The sequence below is a fragment of the Lonchura striata genome, chromosome 27 (genome assembly GCF_050655825.1).
Source record: "Lonchura striata isolate lonStrDom1 chromosome 27, ASM5065582v1, whole genome shotgun sequence".
Taxonomy (NCBI): Eukaryota; Metazoa; Chordata; class Aves; order Passeriformes; family Estrildidae; genus Lonchura; species Lonchura striata.
The window spans coordinates 3628433-3655829 of NC_140729.1; the positions used below are offsets into that span (position 1 = coordinate 3628433).

The 27397-nt window shown below is 39.9% G+C and overlaps 2 protein-coding genes across 2 annotated transcripts in view; one reads left to right on the forward strand and one right to left on the reverse strand.

The window, feature by feature from the left end:
* Positions 1–15021, forward strand: part of LOC144247457 (uncharacterized) — a 22253-nt gene extending 7232 nt beyond the window's left edge. The window contains exons 3-6 of the mRNA XM_085561985.1: positions 3709–3805; positions 10164–10267; positions 11483–11554; positions 14892–15021. Coding sequence (XP_085418111.1) covers positions 3709–3805; positions 10164–10267; positions 11483–11554; positions 14892–14910 — 292 coding nt within the window. The 3' untranslated portion in view covers positions 14911–15021. The remainder of the gene's footprint in view (positions 1–3708; positions 3806–10163; positions 10268–11482; positions 11555–14891) is intronic.
* A 2822-nt stretch (positions 15022–17843) lies between these two features.
* SOST (sclerostin) lies at positions 17844–24345 on the reverse strand. Its single transcript, XM_021532827.3, has 2 exons — positions 23976–24345; positions 17844–19685 (listed from the first exon to the last, which is right to left on the reverse strand). The coding sequence occupies exons 1-2, from the start codon at positions 24193–24195 to the stop codon at positions 19267–19269; spliced, it is 639 nt and encodes a 212-aa protein (XP_021388502.2). The 5' UTR covers positions 24196–24345; the 3' UTR covers positions 17844–19266.
* Positions 24346–27397: the final 3052 nt, after the last annotated feature.

The window sequence follows — 27397 nt, forward strand, 5'->3', positions numbered from 1 at the left end:
TATTATGTGGAATGTAGTCACAGAATGTTTTGAAGAGATCTGAGTAAATTCCAGTATCCAAGGTGTCCTGTGTGATCCTGTCCAGTAATTAAAGTTCAGTCAGTTGTTTTTTTTTTTAGGGAATTCTGCTGAAACCACAGAACCCATTGTGTTGTATTACACCTTAGAATAGGACACCAATGACTCGTTTCTTTCAGTTTAAATTCTCTTTTCCAGAAAGAAAAAGAGAAGGAACTGTGAGGGAATGGATTGTTATGGTGGAGCATCTCCCTCTGCTGGTACATTTTAAAATGAGTTGGAGCTACAGTTCCCATTTCATTACAGTTCCCATTTCCTTACAGTTCCCATTTCATGGCACCAGTTCCACTGGGTTTGGAACGGTGCAAGTTGTGCAGCCCATGAAGGTGAATTTGTCCTTTATTTCAGGACAGCCCGTGAAGGTGAATTTGTCCTTTATTTCAGGACAGCCCACGAAAAGTGAATTTGTCCTTTATTTCAGGACAGCCCATGAAGGTGAATTTGTCCTTTATTTCAGGACAGCCCGTGAAGGTGAATTTGTCCTTTATTTCAGGACAGCCCGTGAAGGTGAATTTGTCCTTTATTTCAGGACAGCCCACGAAAAGTGAATTTGTCCTTTATTTCAGGACAGCCCATCAGTTTATCTGCAATAAGGGCCTGAGGGCTGCAGGCTGTGCCTGCTGGGGAGAGCTGGGCTGTGAGGAGAGACTCAGTGTGCTGCTCACTGAATCCCAATTTATTCCATTTACTCTGGAGTACAATTCTTATACACTATTTAGGGAGCCTGCTAATGTTCTACTGCAATTATTGGGTTAACAATCACATAAGCCAGTTTATACATTTTAAACACGTCTAGCTTGCAGAAGTCTGATGTCATTTTCTTTTTTCAGTCAATCCGTCTGATTTGAACTTTTTGCAATCTTGATTTCATTCTCAAAGTTCTGTTTGCTCCTGCCAAGGCCTCCTGCTCTCAAATCCCCTGTGCCAAGCAAAGTCCATGCACATATCTGCCGTGTGTGCCCCAAAGCCTCCTGGAGGTGTTTCTGCAGCCAAAGCCTGGAACCAAAGTTTCCTGCTGCACTGCCTGGGGATCCGTCCTGCAGGGCTGCAGGAAACGAGGGTGCTGTGCAGGCTGTGGATCCTGCAATACGGAAAGGGCAGCTCCATGACTCATCATCATGTCAGTTTATATATGATAAAAATTCATTAAATAATAATATAATATAATATAATATAATATAATATAATATAATATAATATAACATAACATAACATAACATAACATAACATAACATAACATAACATAATATAACATAATAAAACATAATATAACATAATATAACATAACATAACATAACATAACATAACATAACATAACATAACATAATATAATATAATATAATATAATATAATATAATATAATATAATATAATATAATATAATATATAGTAATGTAATAAAATATAACAGAATATATACTTTATAAAATTTATAAAATTATATATAATTATATATAATATATATTATTCTAATAATATATAATAATACAATGTATATAATATAATGATATAATGATATATAATATAATATAATTATGTATATGATATATACTATAAAATTATCATTATAATTTTCTATAATATATAGTTATCATAATTATATATAATACATAATTATATATAATACATAATTATATATAATTATTACAAGTATAAAATAGTATTATATTATGTATTATATTATTATATATTGTATTACATATAATACAATATACAATATCGTATTATATAGTGTTTATGTAATATATAAAATATTAGATATTTAGATAATATAATATATTTATAAATAATACGTATAAATATAAATAATATATTTCTAAATATGTTTATATAAAATATAAAATATATATTATATGGTTAATATTATATATTAAAATATAGCATATATCAACTCCTTGGTTTATATGTAGCCAATAAAAACTTTTTGCCCCCTGAATTTTAACTGTGCTGCTTACAAGCACAGTTTGCTTTGGCAGATAATTTACAGAAGTCGTTTTAGCCTGCGCTTTTGGTAAAAGCCAGTCAGAATTGTTCGAAGGATACTTTGTTCTCACGCCACGAGGTGGAGACGTCTGCCTGAAATTGCGGGTGAAGAAAAAACGGGGAAATTGTGGCTGAGGTTTAAATAAAATGATGCCTTTCCCCTCCCCGCCTTCCACTTAGAAATAAATGTAAAAAATTAAACAGATAAAAATAGGCTAAAATTATGAAGATGCTTTACCAAGGACTTCCATTATTCTTTAGTTTTATATAAAAAATCATTAAAAAAATGCCTGGATTGCAGCACCTGTGCCGGCCTGGTGAAATTGGGAATTTCCGTGGGTTTTCCATGGTCTGTTCCCCGCGGGATTCGCTTCCCAAGGCTCAGCTGCGAGCTGGGGATGCTTCAGCTGAGGAACGAGAAACCAGCCAGGAACCCCGTGGTGGGAACGAAGCCCACGCCTGAGCGCAGGGAGAAGGAAATAAATGAATAAATAATAAATAGATTAAGGAATGCATTCCCGTTCTTGTAGGCAAGGCCAGTGCTGAAGGGCAGAGCCACGGAAGGCACACGAGGTCAGACACCCCAGCTGATGAGGGAAACCATGGCTTCACTCATTTAAACCCAGCATTTAAAATCGAATTGTTATGAATTTATAGAATTCATAAAATAGAAAAATTAAATCTGATAAATTTATACATTTATACACATGTATATTTTAAATTTATAAATTTATCAATCAGGATTTTTATAAATCCTGAGTTTAATTAAAACTCAGGATTTATAAAAAGATAATTTTGGAGACTTTTTTTCTGCAATAGAGCAAGGGCAAGCTCCGGGGTGGGAGCACATTCAGGCTCCCTGAGCCTTGTGGGGCTTTTGGCTGCAGGGACGAGGCTGTTCCCAGATTTGCTGAATTTATGTCCCCCTCTCCCTTGTTCCCTTGTTGTAGTCCTTGTCCTATGGCTTTTTCCTTATTTGATTTTATTTTATGCTTATAACTTATTTTATATATATATATATATATATATATATATATATATATATATATATATATATGTATGTATGTATATATATGTATATATATGTGTATATATAACATATATATATACACACCATATATACACACTATATATAACTATATATATAAAATATAACTATTTACAACTATATGTAGCTTTATATAAATATAAATATAAATATAAATATAAATAAATATAAATATAAATATAAATATAAATATAAATATAAATATAAATATAAATATAAATATAAATATAAATATAAATATAAATATAAATAAATATAGAAACAATCACTATATATAACTATATAACTTATATATTTAGGCCCCTTCATCAAATTGTGTGTTTTTCCAGATTGTTGTCTGGGGTAAGGGGAGGCATTCATTTTTCTCTGGTCACTGAGCTATTGTGGGGGAAATGTGTGTGAGGAACAAAATTCTGTGCTTGAAGGTGACTGGGAAACTCCCTCCTGTTCTTTATTGCTCAAAGACTGTGAGGCAAACTTGACTCAGGATGCAAAAAATTGATTTTCACATTTTCATGTCTTATTCTTTTTTAGTTCCATGCATGATTATATTTTTTTTAAAAAGTAATTTTTTTCTATTGGATGCTTTATTTTTTAAAGTGCCAAGCAGCTGGCTACCCCAAGAAGCAGCGGTTTCCTCAGCTGGAATGGTCTCTGTGGTTGCCATGACAGTGACTGGCAGGATGAGAACACAAAGGTGAGGAGCCTGTAGGTTGAAGGAGGCCTCATGTAGGGTTTGATTGATAGAAAAAGTGATTTTTAGCTTGGTAAGAAAGAGTGTGAGCAGCTCCTCCACTTGCCCCTTGCTGGGTTCCCAGGGCCTTAAGCCCCCTAGCAAATAAGGAAGTATTTGCCCAGAAGCTATGAGAACAGAAGCTGATCTAAAAAAACCCCAAGGAATTCTATTTATTTCTGAAGGACTCAAAATTGAGGGAAAAAAAAAAAAAAAAAAGAAAGAAAAAAAAATTAAAAAATGGGGAAAAAAAAGCTAAATATAAAAGGGTAAATAAAAATAAAAGGGGTAAAGAGGAGTTTCTGATTCCAAAGTTGGTGTTCGACTGTGACCAGCTGTGGCTGGGAGGATATGGGGTGCTGACAGGATGGATGGAGCAGCCTGAATTTGGGGTTTGGGGGGATATTTGTCTCTTGGCACTCAGGCTACTGACTAACATTACTCTGCCTCGTTAGACAGCCCTGCAAGAGCAGCTTGGTGCCACAATATTTCTCTTCTAATTCCCATGTTTTATATATTAGCTGTGTTTTTTAGGGACTCTTCACGATACAAAGCTGCTGTAATTAACAAATCTTCAGCTCCCCATTAGTGGTAAGATTTTTATACTGGTAAGGTTCACTGGAAATGAACAAATCCTTGAAATTTTATTACTTTAATGTTCTAATTCTCAAATCTGCTGATCACATGTATCAACCACCAGTTAGAATGTGTTTGTAGGTCTAACAAAATCCCATTAGCAACCAGTGAGTTCTTAGGGAAAGAAAAAAAAAAGGGGGAAACCTGGAAGAAATACTTTAATGATGCTTTGTTTCTGCTTGCTAGTGTTGTTTCAGGCCTGTAAGAGTATCTCAGTTTTGGAGGTCAGTGAAGAGTGGGAAGAGTGGGAAGGGAGATCTCCTTTGTGTGATATCTGCTGGCACAGAATTGGTCAGGCTGGAGAGGAGCTCTGAGCCAGCCCGTGCCCAGCTCATCAGCCACAGCACGGCCCCGAGTGCTCATCCAGGGACCTGCGAGGTCTCATCACCTTTTCTGGACCTTTCCTGGGGCAAAATTCTCCCTCCTGCCCAGCCCTGGGTGTCGGAATCTGAGCTATTGATGATTCTGAGATTGTAAAAGTCTCTGTCTTTCTGCGCGGTTGACAAAACAGAAGTCTGTGCTGGTTTCCAGGTTGTTTATTCTGTTTATCTCTCACATGTTCTGCTGCCCTGCCCAGCTCTGTCCTGCAGGGCAGCGTGTGGGGCTCTGCCCTCAGTGGGATGTGACAAACATTCAATACCAGAAACTCCCTGGGCTGGATTTACAATAACGTGCCAATATCTGTCACCTACGTTGGACAGTGTGTCCCCAGCCTGAACCAACAGAAAAATGCCAACACCACAGTGAGACATGGAGGGCATGAAGAAGGAGAAAAAGGACAAGATACACCTAATTTTCTCTATTTTGTCCCTTTTGAACCCCTAATTTAGAAATCTAAAATTTTACTTTTGCACCTGTGCTACATTTAATTATTACTCATATTAAACACTCAGAGCTTGTGATTCATCCTGTAAGATTGAAAACTCTTTTCCATGGACAGAGATCACAGCCAGTGTCTCTGGGGGCTCTGTCCAGGGGGGTTCCTGACCCCTGCCAGGGTCCCAGGGCAGCCAGAGGGATGCTCTGGATTCCCACACCTGGGTGCAGCTCAAGGCTGCTCCTGTTCTCCTTCCCTGGTGCTGGCAGGAGAGGCTGCCCCTGCTTGGCTCTCTCCTTCCAGCCAGAATGAGATTTATGCTTGGGATTAAATACATATTGGATAAACAGCTGGAGCCAAGGGTGGGAAATGAATTTGCAGAGAGTTTTTAAAGTTTGATAGAAGGAGAAGTAGAACTGTGAAAGATGCATTGGAGATGGACCCACAAGGGGTAATTTTAGATGATGGCTTTGAGGCATTTACAGCATGGGGTGGCAAAGGCTGATAGGCCAAGAAACACTTTTAGTGTGTTGTAATTAGGAAATAGTTTTCCTAATTTTGTAATTAGGAAATAGTTGGCTTCTGATTGTGATGGTGTGAATTATAACATCTGTATCGTCTCATCCTTCACATGAGACTGAATATGGAATAAAAGCTTTTAAAACACCTCTCAGCTGCCCCATCTGTGGGTCAGAGATTGGGCTTAATCCAACAGCCAAGCTATCAGTATGTTATCATAATATTTCTCTTTTTAATCAGAAACCCTGGTTTCTAGCCATAAATGACCCAAATCTTAACATAAGATGTTTTTAAGCTCTGAGAGAGTGTGGTTTCATCAGAAAAGGTGAGGAACAAGGACCTGAAAGCTGAAAGGATTTTTCCACTCTTTCCACCATACAGGTGTCTATGTGTTATACCTCCAGCTGGGATTAGATATTCAGGAGCTCAGCACTCAACAGTGAGAAATTGAATTATTAAATTGTGTGTTCTGCCACTAGAAGCCAAAAGCAGGAGAAGACTCAAAGGCCTTTGCCCTGTTCAGTTCTGTGCTGGACTTTCAGTCCACTGCAAGTAGGAAATGGCCAAAATTAAACACAAACTGACATTAAATCCACACTTTTAGAATACTGTAGGCTAGGTCCAATTAGCAATTACCACTTATTTATTATGAACAAGTAGAATTCTAATTAGGCTGATTCGAGCCTCAGCTACTCCCTCAGTTTGGTTTGGCAATTAAGGTACTTCTTGTACTAGTAATTATGGTTTACCATGAAATTACTCTCCCTTCTACCCCCAAAAAAGCATCGAATTAGCCATGAGTGGAATTATATTTATCACAGGGCCCTGTGCAGTAGATAGTTTGCAAATAAATACAAACAATTAGAAAAACCACTCCGAGTGCTGTGCCAGCGCAGTAATTAGGGTTTGAAGGCAGGAATTTTTGCTGAAGCCAAAGTGGGTTGTCATTCAAGAGAACATTCGAGGGTGTGTCCCCAGCCTCTGGCTCTGCTGGTCCCCTCCCAGGAGAAACCAGCAGGAGGAAGATGCAGAGAATTGAGTGTTCTACAGCATGGTCCTGGAGCAAGGAGCCAGCTCCGTGCACTCACCAGGCTGGGATGTCACAGTGACCCTGGCAGGTGACCAAGGCAGACCAATGCAGGGCTGGTGCAGGGGATTGCAGCAACAAAAAAGGATAGCAAGCACAAGCTAAACCTGAATTCTTCCCTTGCCCAGAGAATTAGAAAGCAAATTTCTTTTCCTAATATTTGAATTCTAGTCCCTATAGCTGCAGTTGTTTTTTTCAGTGACAATTTCAAAGTGTTATGCTCTTGAACAGGCTAATGAATAAATCAGCTTCTGACTCCTTTTCTCTCCCCTTCCCTTGTAAAAATGCTTTTGTGTCTGGCCTTGTAGCCAAAGTGGAGAATTCTGTGCCACAGAGCTTTGGACTTTGACAGATGGAATATCAATCCCCCTTCATTACCACATTAACAGTGGAAGGCCATCTATAAATCAGTTGGGTTTATGTATCATCAGCAGGGGACCATGGATTAAATCCTAGTGTGTATAGATTTTAAGGGCCAGTTTAATTTTTTTGGTAATTTTTAAGTTAGTAACTTTGCCTCAACCCACTGTGCAGAAATAGTGAACATTTTATGCTTCAATTTGTTTAGCCATCCAAATGTGCATGAACATATTGAATTTCCTTTAGAACATGAAGAATGTTCCTAGTTTAAAGTGTTAAACTTTTTTTAAACCATGGAAGCAAAGAAAAAAAAAATTGATTTGTAGGTTCTCATACTTTGATCAACTTCAGGTATGTGTTTGCAGGAGTAAGAATTACCTCTCCCCACGGGAATCAGTCCTAGGCCTTCACACAACTGGGAGCTTGGGGTTTTGCATGGATTATGACAGGTAAATGTAGATTTTCCAATCTTTGGGTTTCCAACAGAGCTAATGCTGCACAGGGTCTTTCTCTTAAGGAATTTGCTCTCTGCTGCTCTTTCTTCTTAGGCATTTGGCTCACCTAAGGAGTCCAGCTCAGGTTTCCAAATTCTGGAAAGGCAGAATTCAGGCAGGTAATTCTGTATTTGTCCAAAGCAGAGCTATGCACACACTCTGCATTTCAGTGCTGGAGTAAGATATTGGGGAATGTTTCAGAAAAATTCTCCAACAAAGTGCCTCTCCTGCAATTCCCACTGGCACAAAAAAACCCTTTTTTTTCCTCCTGTGTCATCTGCCAGACTTTTGCCTGGAAGCTTCCTTCCATGGGCAGGGTGTTCTTATTTGAGAGGCATTTGGTTCCATGGTTTGTGGAGTAAAAATCTATTGCCAAATAGAAAGGGTAGAAGAAACTAAACTAAAATAGTCTTACAATAGAAATATTCATGTGTTTGTACCTGTAAAAACCACTTATGCTCCCATCAGTGAATACCTTAGATTTAATCCAAAAGGAATAATTTCCACTTTTCTAGAAAGTACAGAGAAACAGAAAATTAACTTTTGGTACATCTGTCATGTGTAACCACCATTCAGGGATGAGTTATTGAATATATTGTTAGCTACTGTCTGCAGAACAAAGAAAAGGAGCTGGGAAATGAATTATATTACATATATTCTCCTCTGCTCATTGTCATGATTTTATAATTAAATTAATCATTAGAAATAGTTAGAAATTAATCATTATGGACTGATATTGAAGTAGCAGGATTATTTCTCACAGTAATCTGTGGGGTCTTTGTGTCTTGAGCACATATTCATGAATGTATTGAAGAGTCTAAAAACTCTGCACACAAATTGGGCTTCCTGTGCCTTAGAGCATTTAGTTTTCAGAATAAACAATAGGTTTGGAGAAAACACCCAAATCCTCCATTTTCTGTCTCTAAAATGAACACCAGGAAGATAGAACACAGGCAGAAGAAAGGTTTGCCTGTCCTCCTTACGTCTGCAGTAGAGTCTGTGTGTGTCAGGGAAAAAGGGAGAGTCAGAATGATTCTGTTCTTTCTGCTGCTGAAATATTCAGAGGACAGCAAAATTTACTGACATATTTTGGAAAAAGAAATGTATTTCTTTGTAATGGAGGGTGGGTTGTTCTCTATAAAGTAATGTGAAGTAATGTTTTTTTGGATTTTTTTCTTTTTTTAATAGCATACCTAAGTTTCAATCATGAGTCTAAGGCAACTCTTTTTTTCCATTTCACTTAGATGTGATTTTTGATCTTAAAAGGTCTTAATAATACAGTGAGGAATGCAATTTATAGCTAGACTGTAGAAGTGAGCAGATTCTGAATGGCATAATAAATAATTAAATTACAATTATTAATAAAAATATTTGCCATTAAAGGAAAATAGACAGAGGATGTCCATTAATTCCCTTCACCAGACTAATGTGATGTATAACTCAAGATATATTGACAAAAGAAGGCTCACAATCATTTGTCCACAGGTCTGTCAAATATGACATGATAATTCTTCCTATTTCAGTGAGAACAATCTGCCATGCAGACAGCACAGAATAGAACATTTGTATCATAGTAACTCAAACCACCAATTTAACTTAGACAAATGAAAAAAAATAGGCTCCAGCCCACACACTGTGGCCTGGCACAGAGCAGCATCCAAAGATGAATGCAGATGAGGAGATTAATTTGTTGGGCCCTTACTTATCACCTAGAGGCTGAGGCTTCCTATATTCTGAGGTAATTTCCTGATGCATGCCCAACGTGCTATTTCAGCTTGGCTCCAGCCAAACAGGGCAATTTTCTGCAGCCAGAAGGGGCCAGAATTACCACATCTCATGATTAAAATGCACTCCCAGCTCAGCTCTTTGACACCTGAGGTCTGCCATGGCTGCTGCTCCGGCTGCCATGTGAAAACTCTGTCCTCTGCTGCATCTCCTGCCTGCTGCTTTTTGTCCCTGTGACATTTTAGACAAGAGGATCTCACAGGTGCAGGGTTTTCTTGTTTGCACTTAGCCCTGTGCTGGCTGGTGTTTGTGTCTTCTCTTGATGAAATTTTGGTGTAGAGTTTGAAGAAGACATTTTCCCCAGTGCTGCAGAAGCTCTCCTGCACATGGGGACAGAGCTGGGACACCTGAGAGGGTCACACTGCCTTGTGGATTCCTTTGCTTCTTTCCTTTTGCTTCTTTTGCTTCTTTTCTCTGCCAAGGTCAGGATTACAGTGTGAGATGGAATTTCTTGTTTGGACTAAGATGTTTGTTAGTTCTTATCTCTGTTACAGTCTCACAAAGTGTGAGTTCTACAGCACTTCATGTTAACAAACTAAAAAATGGAGTCGTCTCTCTCTGCAAGGCCTTTTAAGGATAAACTGTCTAATTAAGAATGACACCTCAATTATTTTTACTTTTAAGGCAATAACCAACCACCCATGCCTGCGATATGGACTTTTTTATCCAATTACACAAAACCACCCAAACCCATGGAGAAGAAGGTGTAGAAGAAAGTGGAGAAGAAGGTGAGGAAGAAGGGCCAGGCTCCATGCTAAAACCTCCATCTTGATCTATATATATTATTATATTCTAAACTCTTAAACTCTAAGTTTTCCACCCTGTGATGTTACACACTTCTATCCAAACTCCACACCCATAATCTAAGTTCTATCAATCAATTTTGGAAGCTTCTGCACAGCCTCAGGTCAATGCAGTGTTCTCCTGGCAGCACAGAAAATCTGAAATTCTCAGCACCCAAGGTTCCAGCACTCCCATATGCCACATTTTTTCTCAGCTGTTTTCCTGATGGAAACATGGCCTGAATCATCCTGGTGGCTTTAACAAATACCTCAGAGAGTTGCAGCTGAATGTGATTCTTCTTCTGCGTGGAGGTTCTGTGGTCCCTGCAGGTCCAGCAGCTCCTGGAGCCACGGATGGGGCAGCCAGGGATGCTGCAGAGTGGAACAGAGATGCTCCACCTTTGTCCTGGACAGACACAGAGAGCTCTGTCTGCAATCACAAATTAACATGGAAATTTCTCACAATTCAGTCTATTGCAAGTGGATTTCAGTTTGAAATTTTTTTAAACTTAAATAATGATATCTATAGGGCTCCTGTTTCCCTGTGTGCTGTCCCTGGCATGCTGAGTCCCTGATGATAGAGGGCATCTAATAAACTTTTTATTTTTATTTACCAAAAATGCATTGTGTTTGGGAGTGTGTCTATCCCACTGCCCTTCTCATTTCATCTGAAATTGGTATTTCCTACAAATTGCTATTAATCAAAGCATTCACAGAGAGAAAGTTTTTTAAGCCTGACTGTTGGGAACAAAATCTCCTACAGTACCCAGAGTGTTCCTGTGTGCTGCCTGTGATTCCAAAGAAAGATCAGCAATTTACTTACATTAACTAGTTGGTATTTAGCTTTGTGATATGAAAATAATATAGTGCCCTGAAAAAGCTAATTTTGACACCATTATCTGACTGTGGTGTTTCTGGATTTCTTTGCTCATGAAAGAGTCTCCCTTGTAGTACATTTAAAATCTAGAAGACATTAAAATGTACTTCCTTGTAGTACATTTAAAATAAACTTTTTCTGGTGAACTCAGTAAGCTAATAATTGAATGGTTTGTCATTTAAAATCTAGTGCTCAATGTTTTCTGGTGAACTGAATAATTTAATTCTCCCCAGCAATAGTACTGTTGATTATCCATCAGGCTGGCATGTATTTTTATTTTACAGGACAGAAATAGCTGCCCAGTCCTGGGAGCAAGATAAGATGCAAGTCTTTGAACTGCAGGAAGGACAACACGAGTGAGTGACAGCAGCAAAGCCGTGAGACTGGGGGGAGATAATTTAATTTATTTGTACAGCATGCACATGGAAGGGTCCTTACCTCCTGTTTGGGTGATGATAAATGACAAGATGTCGACAGTTATTAATTAAACTGCCTGGCATAGCAATGTACATGATGATAAGACCTAAGAAATGAGCAGCATTCCTCCTACCCCATCATGAGAATGAGGCCCCTGCGCTGTTCTCTGGCACAGCAGATTAGAATAAAGCATCAATATTCCACTACAAGCTGGCTACCTAGTAACTGCCTGAACACAGGGCCCTAAAAATTGAAATTCTCCCTCGTGTGATGTGGAGTAATTAAACTTCAGCATTCTTTCTGCAGGAAATGTTTCTCCTCTGTTGTTCCCACAGATCGTGCTACAACAACAATTTTAGCCCCATGAATTATTAACCAATTATGAAGGGATTTTCTCAGTCTGCTTTAACTGAGGATCAAAGACAACCCCCATTTTTTTCCTTGCCAGATATTGTAATTTAGGACAAAAAACACCAAACATGCACAGGGCTCAAGGCTTTGGTCAGTCAGGCAAAATGGACTCAGTAACTCAGACCCATTTAAACTTTTCTGATTTGCCTGACCAATATTCCAACAGCTTTCCTTCCTCAACAAAGACATTGCCACACAATTGCAATATATTTATCCTGTTCTACTTCCATTTATTTCTTTCACATCTATATCCTTTATGTATGTGCTTCTTGGAGCTAAGTATGTCTATATACTGCTCAGTAACTCAAAGGGAAATTTTTGAAAATTAACTAATTTTAAATTGCCATTGGCTGCAGATGTGAAGAATCCTTCTGTTCTTACTGCTAAATATGGTTCGTTTTCTGGATGATCAGTGTGGCTTTTTTGGCCTTTCACACATAGAAGATCTTATTTTGAACTTTTAAACTTCTTTTAAAACTTATATCCTTATAAATGAAATCTGGCTGATTGTCCTTTAAATACTGTCTTAGGAGCTAGATATCAAAAATCAGTACAGCTCCACAGAAACCCATATCAGTTCCAGTTATCTCTTGGGCATTAATTTCTTCTTACTTCTGGTTTTTGGGTTTTGCTTTTTGTATTTTTTTTCAATATTTCTGAACCAGCCTTTCACCAGACTTGTGTGTGAGGTCTCCCTGAAGAGCCAGGTCCAAAGAAGTTTTGCCATAAATGTAATTTCCCCAAAGACCACCCATAAAAAACGTTTGCATGAATACCCCTTAGCCTGTCATTTTATCTGCACTCTAAATATATATTAGCATTTATATTTCCACTGTTTGCAGAGAAATACAAGGGAATTCAAGATCCTTTGGCATGTCTATATGTAACACATACTTCAAAATAATAGTGAGGTTTTTCAGTAAATACAGGGTGATGGCACTGCTGACCAAACCAGAATTGCAGATTTGAGGAAATTGGATGTGGGCTGGGTTTATTGCTCACATGCAAACTGCCAGCTCAGACTTGGTCCCTTTGGGGTTCAAGCCCCCCAAAATAATGAAGTTAAAATCCTTACAGGTTATTCAGACAGCAAATAGAAGAAAGGGATCTGTCTGAGGGTGTGACGCTTGGATTCTGAAATTATGCCCATTTTCCCACTAAGGATTCCACTCCTTCTAGTGACAATGCTCCACTGAATATTCGCATTTATTAACACTTTTATTTCCACAAAGTGCAAGTTCAATCCTTATGACTCACTGTGAGTTCTCAATGCCATGTTAGAGATTACAGCTGAAAAATAAAAACAGTCCTAGAGAAAAGTATCTTTTCCAATGGGTCCATTTTTGACTCCAAGGAGGACTCTGGACACCTCTGATTTAAAGATTAATTTATTTGGAAGTCCATCACTAATTGGGGATCAGCTGAAATACATATTTTCACTGGAAGTCTATGTCATTGTTTGTCCTCTTCCTCCCCTCAATAATTTCCTGATGGCACCACTCTTGTTTCTAGACATGCAGAAATTCAAAATGAGTGAGAAGTTTCTGGTTTTGAGCTCTACCCTTAATCTGAAGAACAATTTTAGGAGAAAACTATCACTTTTAAAACTAACTTCTCCTGCTAATTTGACTAGGGTAAAAAAATAAGGCCCTGCAAATAGCAGAACTCTCCAAATGGGGAAGTAATTACCTTAAATTAAACCTTATTTCTGGTTTTTTTATAACCAACAAAACAACAAACCAACAACCACCCAATTCTAAAAGCATGTTGGGCAGGCTGGAAGCATTAGAGTTAAACACTGGCCAGTTTATGGTGAAGGGAAGGAAATAGAAGGAGGAAGGAAGGAAGAAGAGATTAGAGAAATGGAGAGATGTAAATAGTCTCAGAGGAGCCACCGTGTCCCAAAACCTCTCCTAAGGGAAATTTTTACACCAAAGAATCTGGAGGTTTGAATGAAGAATGACATCACTTATTTATTTAGCCAGAGCTGAGCTGTTTTCTTAATTGAAATAACCTCATGCTGCAAGCATTAAATTGTTGGGGGAATGATAATGATTGTTTAATTTAGGGGCTTGATAACCATGAAATAAATACCCTGTTATTGCTTGGTTTGAGAGTATATTTAATTTGCCTGGAAAGCCATGAACTAGAAAGCTTGAGCCTTAGGGTTAATGCTCCAAATATCCTGGGGTGGGAGTTTCAGTGGGGAGATGCATGGTTTTGGGTTTGTAACTCACTCAAGGATTTGGGACTCAGGGACTTGGGGCTACTCCCCTTTGAGATGAAAATGATGGACACCAAGAACAGAGCAATGTGTTCTTTCTTCATCAGAAAATTCACCATTTCCACCTGAAGTGTGAGTTCCCAAGTGTCACCACAGGCCCACTGGAATCAGCTGTAATCTAAGTGGCCAATATGGGGCAAAAAAAAAAAAAATATATATATATATATATATATATATATTCACATCACACACTCCCCTGGGAGGGCTAAAATGGATTTTTTATGGCTCCAAGAGAACTTAGAGCAGACTTCCAACACCTAAATAGGACCTAGAAGAAACATGGACAGGCCTCGGCATCAGGGAGCCAGGGGCAATGGTTTTAAAGTGGAAGAGGTTCAGATTTTAGGCAGAAATTCTTTACTGGGAGGGTGGTGAGGCACTGGGACAGGTTGCCCAGAGAAGCTGTGGCTGCCCCATCCTGGAAGTGTTCAATTTATGTGTACACTGTAATGTGGTAAAGGTGAGGTGTTCTAAAGGTTCTCTTTGTGTTTGTTACATTTCAGAATTAGCAGGGCATGTGCTGATGAGCTTTACCTCTATTCAGGTTTTACTGATTTGTTTTTATTATCCTCTTTTTGCAGTAAGAACTTGCTCTCATGAAAGAACAGTGAAAGCTTTTAGGATTGAAAGAAATAACCAGTTCAGGGTGCAGCATCAGAAAACAGAGACAGAAATATCAGTATAACTTCCTCCCTTGGATCTTGAGACTGTGTTTGCTATACTCCACCCAGAGTAAAATTCATTTTGGTGAATAATCTAAAAAATACAGCAAAGCCCCATATTCCCAATGCAATAAAATGGCAACGAGGCATCATGAGCCTTGTCCATGGAGCTCTGCTGCTTGACTCTCCAGCATGCAGTTTTAAAATCTGTTTCCACAGAGAAGAAAAATGTCAATGCCTTGAAAAAACCTGGAGTTGAATTTTCCTTTGGTGGCTCTAGGACTGCAGGGAGCAGCTGCAGTGTTTTGTGGAATTAAATGACATTTGGCTGCATGTGCTGCAAGTTCTGCAATTTCTGCTGGCTTTATTTTTAATGCTGAGTTATTTTAGAAGTGGACTTCCATTACTGGCCCATCAAGGGGAGTTCCAGATCAAATTTCAGGTTCCAGCTGCACAGCATGTTCAATCCAAACTCCAGCTACACATAAATATGTTATATGATAGTTTAAGGCTTTTCAGGCTGTTTATTATAGAAAAGTTGTTCTGTGTGCCCATATGCTGCACTAATTTGAGTGAAACAAGCTAATTATAAGTTGATGTCATATGGCTAAAAAAATACATGTTTATGCCTTCTGTGTTTCACAATGCTGATTTTCTCAACCACACTTGCAGAACACACATGTGATGTGTTTTCTGGGCCTAGGAGCTCACTGGATAAAGTTATGCTCTTTATTGTGCAATTTCTAATTAAAAAGATGAACCTTGTGCAAATCTTTGGGGCCTTGTGGATACCAGCAGGATCCTTCTTCTGCTGGTAGATTTATTTTTCACTGAATTACAGCAGAATTCTATTTTTGCCAGAAAAAGGAATGAAGTGAGCACAGTGACTATTTTAAGCCAGTGAGTGTATTGTAGAGAATGTGCCATGGTCTTCACAAATTGTTGGAAATGAAAATGGGGTAGAAAAGCAGATTTAGAGAAATCATGGATTCTGTCTGAAAAAAAAGTGACTTGATTTCTTTTCTGAGGACTGCCCATTATGGCATTGCCCAGTTCTGGGCAGCTGCCTCCAGCCAAGGGAGGGTAAAAACTGTGACCTGTTACTCCTGATACCTAAACAATGCAAAATTGTGCTGTTTTATTGCAAAAATGACAATGAGGACGTTCACTCTCTTTTGAAGAGTTTACAATTCCAAAGACAAACTATCTAATTTAATAATCCAATCTAATCTGATTTTGTAGAAGGAGCACCCAGCAGATCACTGTCCATTCTTTGAAAAGAAAGTATATAATTTTGTGTAAAAGAGAAACTCAAATTTCCTACAGACACTTTTTCAAACCCACACTTAGGGATGCTTTCTCCTCTCAGGTTATGCACACCTATATTAGAGGTTAAAAAATAGGGGGTGATTGCAAAAATAACTAAATAAATGAATAAACAATCCCAAATTCTCTGTCTGAAAGAACCCACATGGATGTGGTGGTGGAGGAGAATGTGGCAGTCTATCTCTGAAACATCCTATATTTTGATTTTTCTAGCTGTTAACAAAACACTATTTCCTGTTCCTCTCCTGATAACATAAACTGCAAAAGTGGTGGTTGGGGGTGACTGTTTCAGGAGGAAGATTACAGAAGGCTGCTCATGTCTTCAGGCTGCTCATCTCATCCACCTTTGAGCTGTGCTCAAAGCAGTGAGAGGCCACTGCAAACAGGAGGGGTGTTGAGAGGAAATACAGCATAAAAGGACTCTTCACCGACTGGGATTCTTGTAAAAGCTTTTATGACTTGCAAAGAATGAATCCTGACATTGTGAGTCAGGAAAACGCAAGATTCTGAGTTTAGCAGCAGGAGACACGGACGCTTTTGGCAGACAATAACTGTGTGGGACATGTTTTTTGGGGTCAGAGAAATATTTGGGAGAAAGACATTCCTGGTTCACCTGAAGCAGGCCTGATGCTTCTGAATTACCTGAAACCCAGGCTGGGGTCTGAGATGAAGTGGAGCAAGTCTCTTTCACTGGCTGATCAGAGTCAATATTTAAAAACCAATATTTCATTGACTTTAGATGCTTGAGAGCCTGTGGAGCAGCTTGCCAGAGAGCTGAGCTGCTTTTCTCACTTCAGCACTGCTTGCAGTGCTCATACTGAATTCTGGAAATTAAACCTCGAGTGCCAAATTCATGAAGGCAAAGATAAGTCTGGAAATGTTGCTGCAGTTGTGACAATGATTTATTTTGGGTTTTTATGTGATGTAGCAAGTCACAGTAAGGAAAGGACAACTTTTATACTGGTTGTCTTGAAAAAGCTCCTCATCTTCACATCTGCATTGAAAGACCTACATGTGCAGCCCAAGCTCAGTTTTCTCTGACTTTATTGGAAAATGTTTCTTAAAGATTAAATGAAAATGAGCATAGGACTACAATACCAAACTGTAAAAACTTTTAACAGTCGCTTGGCAGTCCTTGCAAGGGGATTCCTCACTGTTTTTCTTTTTTTTTCCAATGCAAGAAATCTGAAGCAATCAGATTTCAACCAAGAACTCTTGACTGGCAGTTCACAGATTTATTGTTTCCTTTGGTGGCTTTATCCACTTGTGAACACACAAATCAGGAAATGTCTGGGGGAAGCAGAAATGAGAATATGGAAATAATTCTGAGCTACTCATCTGCCCAGGAAGAACTTTTCCATGAGGAATTTCCTGTACCAGAGCAAGGAGTTCCAGGATGGAGGTTCTTTAGGGATGTGTAGGTTGGTAGAATTAAGGATCTCAACATTTTTAATCACAGAAATTGGACTTGACACCCTCACTGTTCTGTAAATCCCTGGCTTTGCAGGAAATCAGCTTTATACTGTAACTGAAAATCAATGAGTCTTTCTATAATTAATTATTGTTTCTACTTTATTAACAATGTATTTAAAATTAAAAATAACAGACAAATATTTTTAAAGCAGTATTACTTCTTGTTCTCTACATGTTAAAACATTGCATAAATAATTCTCTGGAAAAAAATAAATACGTAATTCATTCTCTGAAATGATACCTTTTCTCTCTAGGTTCTGGTCCCACATAAAATAACTGAAAAATCTATCAACATTTCAAATTTCCACAGTTTATATTATTTCAGCATAAATTCTACAGGACGTATACAGTATGTGACAATTCATTTTCTAACAATATCCTTTAATGTAAAAACACAAACATTAGTCTGAGTGTTGAGAAGCTAAGTAAAGGAAGGTTGCTGCCAAACTAAAGACTTATCAAAGCTGCATGTCCTAAAGATTTTTCTAGAGGAATTCATGACTTAGCAGAGGCTCACCTTTAATGCAGAACCACCACCTTACTGACAGAGCTTGGTTTGCACAGTTTTAGTGCTACAGAGTGTGTGGCCAGATACTCCAAACTCTACAGAACTGAAAATGTAAATGGATGTATCTAAGCTGATATTAAAGTCAAACATGTTCTAGGAAATAAGGAATAATCAGTATAGTCTATGTTAAACTATGCATACTGTCAGCTGTTTACAGGACAAACATCAGTGAGGTTATCTGGTTTGGGAGGAGCATATTTTTTCATAAATCTGCTCCGCTTAGGAGGATTTGTTGAATTGTCCCTAAAACAAATCATTGCTCTTCAATCAATATGGTTTCAGTAGCCAAATCTCAGCTTTGAATTTGTCGACCCCATAATATTTTAATTAAAAGTATGAAATAGATTTGTAGAAAGTATGAAATAGATTAGTATGAAATACTTCTCTTTTGAGAACACCAGTGTCATATTTTGATTTCTGTGCTTGAGAGGAAACACCTGGAGCATGAGGACATCTGATCGCGTGTTAATTTCCCAACAATTTGACTTCCTTCACCATAACTTGAAATCCCTGCTACCCCAAACTTGTAGGGCTCCTTCAGAGAGTGCTGACCCTGCTGGTGCTTCCCTAATTTCATCCTCGTCCAGGAAAGGGATCTCAATATTCTTTTCACATCAAGAGAGCGGAATGGTTCCTAGCAAAGCGTGATTGTCCCCAGGACAGCTTCACCCTCCTGTGCCTCCTGCTCGGCAGGACACACAGACAAACTGCCCGGACCTCGGGGGTGCCTCCGGCTGCCTTGGTCTCGTTCTCTTATCAGACCAGAAGTGCTACAATCCGATCGATTTTTTGCCTATGTGAGCCTTGGACCCAGCTTAGCAGAAGGAATTGGAACCTACTGCAGTCAGAACATGGCGCTGTGGCCTCTGAGAGCCTTTGGGCGGTTCGGGGACCATCGGGAGCCGCTGTCCGTGGCCGAGCCGGCCGCTAGTAAGCGTTTTCCAGCTCGGGCTGGTTGGATTTGCCGCTCCTGGCTCGGCCGAGATGCGGCTTCTTGTTCTTCTGGGGCCGGGCGCCGTCCTTGCCGAAGTCCTTGAGCTCGGACTGGTTGTGGTAGCGGGTGTAGCGCTTGCACTTGCAGGACGTGGCCGCCCGGAATTTGTAAGTCCGCGTCTCCTGCTGCGGACAGGCCATGGGGACGCGCTGGGTGCGGCTGTGCGCGGGGATGCAGCGGAAATCCAGCGCGCCCTGCCGCCACCACTTGCCGCGGCCGATGGAGTTGGGCAGGAGGTGCGCGGGCTCGCACTGCCCCGAGCACAGCAGCTCCTTCACCGGCTTCAGGCTGCGGCACGGCCCGTCCGTCAGGAACCGCGTGGTGCGCACCTCCCGGCAGCTGAAGGCGGCATCTGCGAACAGGGAGCGTTAGTCCTGCCCTGCCTGCAACGCTGCCCTGCCTTAAATCCTGCTCCGGCCCTAAATCCTGCCCTGCCTGCAACGCTGCCCTGCCTTCAATCCTGCTCCTGTCCTAAATCCTGCCCTTTCCTTAAATCCTGCTCCTGCCTTAAATCCTGCTCCTGCCTTCCTCTTGCTCTTTCCTTAAATCCTGCCCTGCCTTAAATCCTGCTCCTGCCTTCAATCCTGCTCCTGTCCTAAATCCTGCTCTTTCCTTAAATCCAGCTCCTGCCTTAAATCCTGCCCTGCCTTCCTCCTGCTCCTGCCTTCTCAATCCTGCTCTTTCCTTAAATCCTGCTCCTGCCTTCAATCCTGCCCTGCCTTCAATCCTGCTCTTTCCTTAAATCCTGCTCTTTCCTTAAATCCTGCCCTGCCTTCCTCCTGCTCCAGCCCTAAATGCTGCTCTTTCCCTAAATCCTGATCCTGCCTTAAATCATGCTCTTTCCCTAAATCCTGATCCTGCCTTTTTCCTGCTCCTGCCTTCCTCCTGCTCCTGCCTTACATGCTTCTCTGCCTTCCACCTGCTCTGGCCCTAAATGATGCTCTTTCCCTAAATCCTGATCCTGCCTTCCTCCTGCTCCTGCCTTACATGCTGCTCTTTCCTTCCATCCTGTTCCTGCCTAAAATCCTGCCCTGCCTTGCTCCTGCTCTGCCTTCCTTCCTGTTCTTGCCTTAAATCCTGCTATTTCCCTAAATCCTGTTCTTGCCTTAAATCCTGATCTTTCCTAAATTCCTGTTCTTTCCTTAAATCCCGTTCTTTCCTGTTCTTTCCTTCTTTACTGTTCTTGCCTTAGTTCCCGCTCTTAAATCCTGTTCTTTCCTTCTTTCCTGCTCCTGCCTTAAGTCTTGCTTTTTCCTTAATTCCTGTTCTTGCCTTAATTCCTGTTCTTTCCTTCTTTCCTGCGCTTGCCTTAAATCCTGCTCTTGCCTTAAATCGTGTTCTTGCTTTCTTTCTTGCTCTTTTCTTCTTTCCTGTTCTTTCCTTGATTCCTGCTCTTTCCTTAAATCCTGTTCTTTTCTTCTTTCCTGCTTTTTCCTTAAATCCTGTTCTTTTATTCCTGTAATCCTTCATTCCCGTTCTTTCCTTCATTCCCGTTCTTTCCTTCATTCCCGTTCTTTCATTTGTTCCTGTTTTTTCCTTCTTTCCAGGCTCTTTCCCTGCCAGCTCTGAGAAAGCACCCACCATCCCCCTCTACACTGCCCTGTGGGTGGGAAGGAGCACTTTGAGGGAATAAAGGTGTTTTTAAGGGCTTATTTTACTTCTCATTATCCTCCTCTGATTTTGGTAGTAATAAAGTCACTCTGTACCTCTAAGCCAAGCCTGTTTTTCACCCAGCAATCCCCCACGCCCTGTCTGCCTGTGCTGTTGGTAGAAGGAGGAACAGTTTGGGGCAATAAAGGTGTTTCTAAGGGCTTATTTTACTTCTCATTATCCTCCTCTGATTCTGTTAGTAATAAAGTCATTTTGTACCTCTAAGCCAAGCCTGTTTTGCCCTTGGAGTGTTTTTCTCCTGGTCCATATCTCAAACCTCCAAACCTCCAGCTACCTCCAGCTCAGTTTATCTCACTCTCTTAGCAGACCATAAGTGCTATAATCTGACAGATTTTTTAAAAATTTTCCTCTCCTCTGCCCAGCTGTGCAGGGGAGTGTGAGTGAGTGGCTTTTGTGGGTGCCTGGTGTTGGGTCAGTGTCAAACCACAACAGTTCCTGTAGCAGATTTCTCTCTGAGCTAGACACAAGCTGAATGACTTGAACAGCAGATTTTCAGAAGAAATATCTCAACAGGCTCATTCATGCAGCTCCTGACTATTCAGCTACTCCAGTAGTAAGATCTTTGAATAACAATGTGAAAATTGGTGAATAAAAGCCACCAGGTACATTTCAGGTCAGTGCTGTGCAGGGGGGAAATAGAGCAGCTGGGAATTTTTGGCAATATTCTCCTGGCTCCATTTCCCCCAGTGCTCTAGTTTAACTCTATTGACTTCAGATGTTGACTCCAGATTTAAATCTTTTTGCAACAAAAACAACAAAAAAGTGTCCCTTAAACGGCTTTTAGCTTGCAAGATGTGTTCCAGGTTAGAGAAATCACAGGTAACAGCAGCACTAAGGAATTCCCACTATTCAGGCAGCAGCTTTTCCAAGTTTCCTGCTCTCTGTGGAAATTCCACATAGTTCCCCTGAGAGAGGGATCTTCTGGCTATTAGGAACCTTACAGATTTTTTCCTCTCCTTTTTCTCAATGGATAACTCTAGGAAAATGAAGCACTAGAAAAGACAAGATTTCTTAGCATTAAGTGTTTAGAAACTTTCCAGTTGTAGGAACATAACTTTTCTCAAAAGTGGCTCTTCCCAAATGACACCCTTGGTTAATTGATTGCTGGGAAGATTTGATTTTTAAGTGCTTATATAAATAACTTCATTAATAACTTCATCTAGAAGTTATTAATCTACATTAGTTATTCATCTACATGAATGTTCTTAGTCAAAAGGACAGATTTAACTCAGGAAAACTGTTTGTGGTGGAAGCCTTCAAAGGTCAGTTCACAGAGAAGGCTGTGCCTGTTAGGCCCATTCTCCTCACTGTGGAAAAGGCTTAGTTCAGCAAAAAGGAATTCTCACCCTGAAGTATCAGTGACAGAACAGTATTTGTACAGGCATTTTAATTTTTTGTTTTCCTGTGAAGTACAGAAACAGGATTTTCACTGCTCAGATTTATATTTCTTAAAGTCTACTTATATTTGCCAAAGTACAGCTAGCAAGATTTCATTTCTTAAAAGTTTGAAGGACTGCATTAATGAAATTAAGCAATCTTTGCCAGCTGTAACAAAAATACAACTGAACTCCACATGCACTTCAGTCGAACTCTGCCAGTTCCCCTAAGCATCTAAGAAAATTCTGTCTGTCAATAAAAAAATGTGTTGAATGAGGTGTATTGTACCTCCATAATACACAGGCAGTTAAATATCCAGGCAGTTCTGTAGGTGATATTTGCATTTATGTCCTGTCCTGTGAGTGTGCAGGTGCAAAGTCACTCGTGGTCTGGTGCATGTGTTCCAGAAAGGTCTGGCCACTTTGGATCAGAATTTTGGTTCCTTATGTTAAAGATGCCAAAATAAGTATACAAAACCATTGTGTAGCTTAAACAACTGCCCAGTCTCCTTCAGTCTTTGGTTTCTTAAGTTAATGTGCTTTCCACTTTGAAAAACATGCAGCTGTCAGTGGGGCAGGTTCCCAGCTATGTCAGAGTAGGAAGAGCCTAAAAAATGAAAGTATTGAGATGTGAGGAGAAAATCAACCTGCTCTGACCTGGTGGTTGGTGGGGCTGCCTGGGAGCAACAGAGTGCTCCCCCTCCTAGGAATATGAGAAACACTCTCAAAAGCCTTTCCTTTCTTTTAAAATATTGATAACCCTATGGTTTTAAATGCCTTAATGACAGCTGCAGCAGAAATTCACAATTGCTTTCCAGCTGTCCCCAGAAAAAGGAGGCTGGCTAAGATCTGCCATGCACAAAGTGGAAATTCTCAGTTTGATCTGTGCCTGTGTTGCTCTGTGCTGTGTCTGGAGGACCAAGCTTGCCCTGTTTTCCAGCGGAGAACTTTTTTAAAGCTACCTTTCTCTGTTTGGTGTTAGCTTTCAATCTTCTGTCTCTCCTCCAAAGACTTGCATCACTGCTAAAGTTAGACACTTGGTCAAGTGACAGGGTATCTTGAGGCATTTTTGGCTGCTGGAACCTGGCTGAAGATCTGTCTGTTAGCAAAGGACAATGAGCAGCACACTTCTCTCATTTAGCTGAACACAACCTCAATGTGCCACTTTTGGTGTGTGATTCTAGTCACAATTGGTGTGGATGTTCCTAAATACTAGAAATTTATATTATTGTCTCCACTGTCAACCCATTCCCCCATCCTAATATTAAAGAGGGAGAGATAACTTGTGATATTTCCTCACAAAACACAGAGAATTGCTAAGTAATATCTACTGCAGGTTTTATGCATTGGAGTTGTCTGCAGAGAGCAGCTGGGCAGAGTAGCAATGTTCATCATTTTGATGTTTGCATCAGTAAACTCCAATATATTCTTTCTAATCTTTATATTCATACTTCTTCAACAGTAGATGTAAATATCTATCACTTAAAGCAGCTGGGCCACACCTAAAGTTAATAAACAAACAGAGATGATACCAAATATTCTTTTACAAATTGTCTGTTAAGATCCAAAACAGCAATAATGATAATTTTTCTTACCATTAAGGTCCGGAGCTTGTTGTATGTATCTTCCTCCATGTTTTGCCTGATTCATGGTGTTGTTGTTGCTGAAAGTTGGCTCCACTGGTGTTTCTGTATTTTCAGTGATCTCAGGAATGATTTCTGTAGCATCATTTTTAAACATCTGCCACCCTTGCACAGAGTGAGATGTGATTTGTGTCAGGACACAGACAGCACACACAGCCCAAGGGATCTGCATGGTCACAGATCAGCTTTTCAGCACCCTGACAGCCTCAGATCCTGGGCAAAGGCACATTATTCCCCTTTTTAAAATCCCTTTTAGAACCAAGCCAGCCAATGACTATACACAGTGGGAAGGGCCAGGCAACTCATTCATCTCAGCTTTTGTCAGTGTGAAATAAAATGGGTGTGTGGGGGTGGCTTAGTGACAATATTTTACAACTGTTATGCAAAAACTTCACTTATCTACCTCATTTTGGAGCCTGGCAACAAAAGGTGATAGACAAGGCTATAATGAATTGCAACCTGACAAGCCTTTCTGCACTTTTCCTAACAATGGTGTTATTAAAACCTGCTTCTGCCTGCATCCATATCTGAAACTTTGGTTATTGTCTTTTCCAAAGGTTTTTCAGACTTTTTACATTTTGCTGTTGTTATTCCTCTTCACTTTGCTGGCTGTATAAAGTGAGTAAATCTAGAAACTGTAGCTCAGTAATTCTGCTTTTCAGTCTCTGCAGGGAAATGATTAGGGTTAGGGTAGCTTTTTTTCTCTCCTTTCCAAAAAAAGGAGCTCTACATTTTGTTCCACAAATACACAGAAAGAAACAGAGAACAGCTTCACTTCAAGATGAGAAGTTATTGTGTTTACTTTTCCTTAAAAATAGTTTGTTTGGAATGTGTTTTTAAATTAAACAGAGAGAACGTTGCACATCATAATTTTTGATGTGCTCTTTCTCACATTTTTAACTCTTGGGAAAAACCACCTAACACATGTTTGCATTTGCTTTAAATTCATTGTAAACTACTACTTGTGTGAAATGTTGAATACGGAACATTTGCTTGTTTTAAACACAAGACCTTGGCCAGACTGATTTCTAGCCGTGGAACAACAACAAAACCAACCAACAAAAAGAAAAATAATGAGTTTAGGTCTAGGGCATTTATGCCTAAGATGTATTCATGTATCATGAATACATGATAAAATCAAAAATCTCAAATATGATATTCTTCCTTGCCAAAGCAAGATGATAGTGATGAAAATATCATGATTTCAGTGTCTCAAGACCACATACACTTTCAAGTGATTTGCAAATGGTGTTAGGCTAAATACATTAATCAGAAAGCATCTCAGCTTTTAGGAAGGTTAAGATACCACACTGAGCTTGTCACAGCTATGAAAACAAAATGTTTGTTTGAGGCAGCACAGGGACACGTGTGTGTTCCTGCCATGCCAGTCCCAGACTTCCTCAGGAAAATATTTCCTGTGGAAGAGATTCCAAACCCATTCTGTCTGACTTTCCCTGTGACTGCAAGGCTCAGAATGGTTTGCATTCCATTCTGGCCATTCCCCTGGTGGGGTACAGAAAAGAGGTGCCACCAGATGTGACGTGGGGTGCTGTGCTGGCCCTTGGGGTGCCCTGGATGATGAGGGGCAGCAGTGATGGGGACATTTCACCCTTCACACAAACACCCCAGCAGCTGCACCATGGCACTGAGGCTGAGCTCAGCACAGCTGCTCCTGCCACGTCCTGGCCTGAAACTCTGGCATCTGACATTCCCTGGAAGGTGCTTTCCTTCCTTGTGTTTTGCTCAGCCAAAAATGAGAAATCAGCATTCTTAGAAGTGCTCTCCTTTCCAAATACTCCAAAAATTAGAAATCAGCATTTCCAAAAGTGCTCTCCTTTCCAAATACTCCAAGGAATGTCTAAACTAAATCATGCACTGTGTTTCACACTACAGTGTGTGTGTCAGCTCCCCTTCCTCCTTTCCTCCAGCCCACACCTCAGGCATCCAACATAAAACCAGCACACCATCTCAGAAATGACTCTGTTTTTATGGAAGAAAACAAAACACCATGTTCTTTCTATAAGATTTTTTTCTCCTCAGCCAGTCAGGAAATATTCTTAGTACATTTTTTAGTACAGACTGTTATCGAATAATTTGCTTCCAATATGGTATTTTTTCTCTATCATCATCATTATCAGTGGCACTGATAATCTTTAATTAACTTCCTCTTTTTGTCAAAGCAGTTAATGATAGTCTCACAAATACAGGAAACCAAACTCCCAACTATTGCAATTATTCTAAGCATAATTTTGCTTACTTACATGTAGTAAATCTATTTTTGGTTTAGACCTAAACTGAACAAGCCGTGAAGGACTCAAAGTCCTGAAGGAGCAGGAACTGAACAACGATTTTGGTATTATTTTTGTCAGACAGGAATACCACCCTGTGTGGGTACTCTCCAAGAGAGCCTTGTCCAGAGTGACACCACAGCTGGTGGCAGCAGGGAGAACAGCTGGAGAGCAGAACAAGCTGAGTGCTGGTAATCCCTGAGTCCTTGCTACCTCTTTACTCCCTTCTTTAAATGCCTTCAGAATTGTGTGCATCCACCAAAGCTCAGTTTCTGTTCATTTTTTTTTTTCATGTAATATTTCCAAAAGCTGTTGTTGTCAGTGCAGGCCTATGGAAAGAATCTCATTTCAAGTAATCAGCTGTCACATAAAACATAAAAATCTTGATGTAGCTTCTCCCAAGTACTTAAACAATCAATCCTCTGTATTAACTGTCACATATTAACTGCTACTATTATATTTATCTGTATAACCCACACAGAGAAATAATACCAAACCAATTTCTGAATGAAAAAACCAGAAGCTGTATTTAGCTTGTGGCTTAAAACTTCTTGTCCATAAGCCAGGAGAGCAGCCTAAGAGATGCCAGGAATGAACCCAAATCTCAGACATTCAGATTCCTTATCTACAAAAACATTCTTCCTCACCCTGTAGCTGCTTGCCTGCTCACAGTCCTTTCTGCAGCAAAGCAGACATGCTCTGTGCTGCAGTCCCCTCCCAAAAATTTGATTTTTGTATTGTTAATGAAGCACAGGAAAAAACAAAAAGAGTTGGCAAGGATAGAGTGTTCTCAGAATGAACCCTCCCTACCAGGGTGGGACTGATGCTGGACCTGTTCAGAGCTCAGCTGCTCTCTCTGAGCTGAACAATTCCATCCTCAGCCCACAGCCAGAGCCAAACCCACACAGGGAAATGGATCTGTAGAAAATTCTCAAAACCTAACAAAAACCTCACACAGTATACATGTCTGCAAACTTTAAAATAAGAAATACTAACTTAGAAATACCATAGAATAAGGAAGATATTGTTGAGAGAGAAATTGAACTAGAAAAAGTTTCAAAAGATAGCCTCGCAAAAAAGACTAAA

Bases quoted from the DNA above. Each gene is read 5' to 3' on its own strand.
- SOST (XM_021532827.3), bottom strand. From the start codon at position 24,195: ATGCAGATCCCTTGGGCTGTGTGTGCTGTCTGTGTCCTGACACAAATC. The intron at 19,686-23,975 runs GTAAGAAAAATT...CCCTGTTCGCAG, and splicing joins ACAAGCTCCGGACCTTAATG to ATGCCGCCTTCAGCTGCCGG.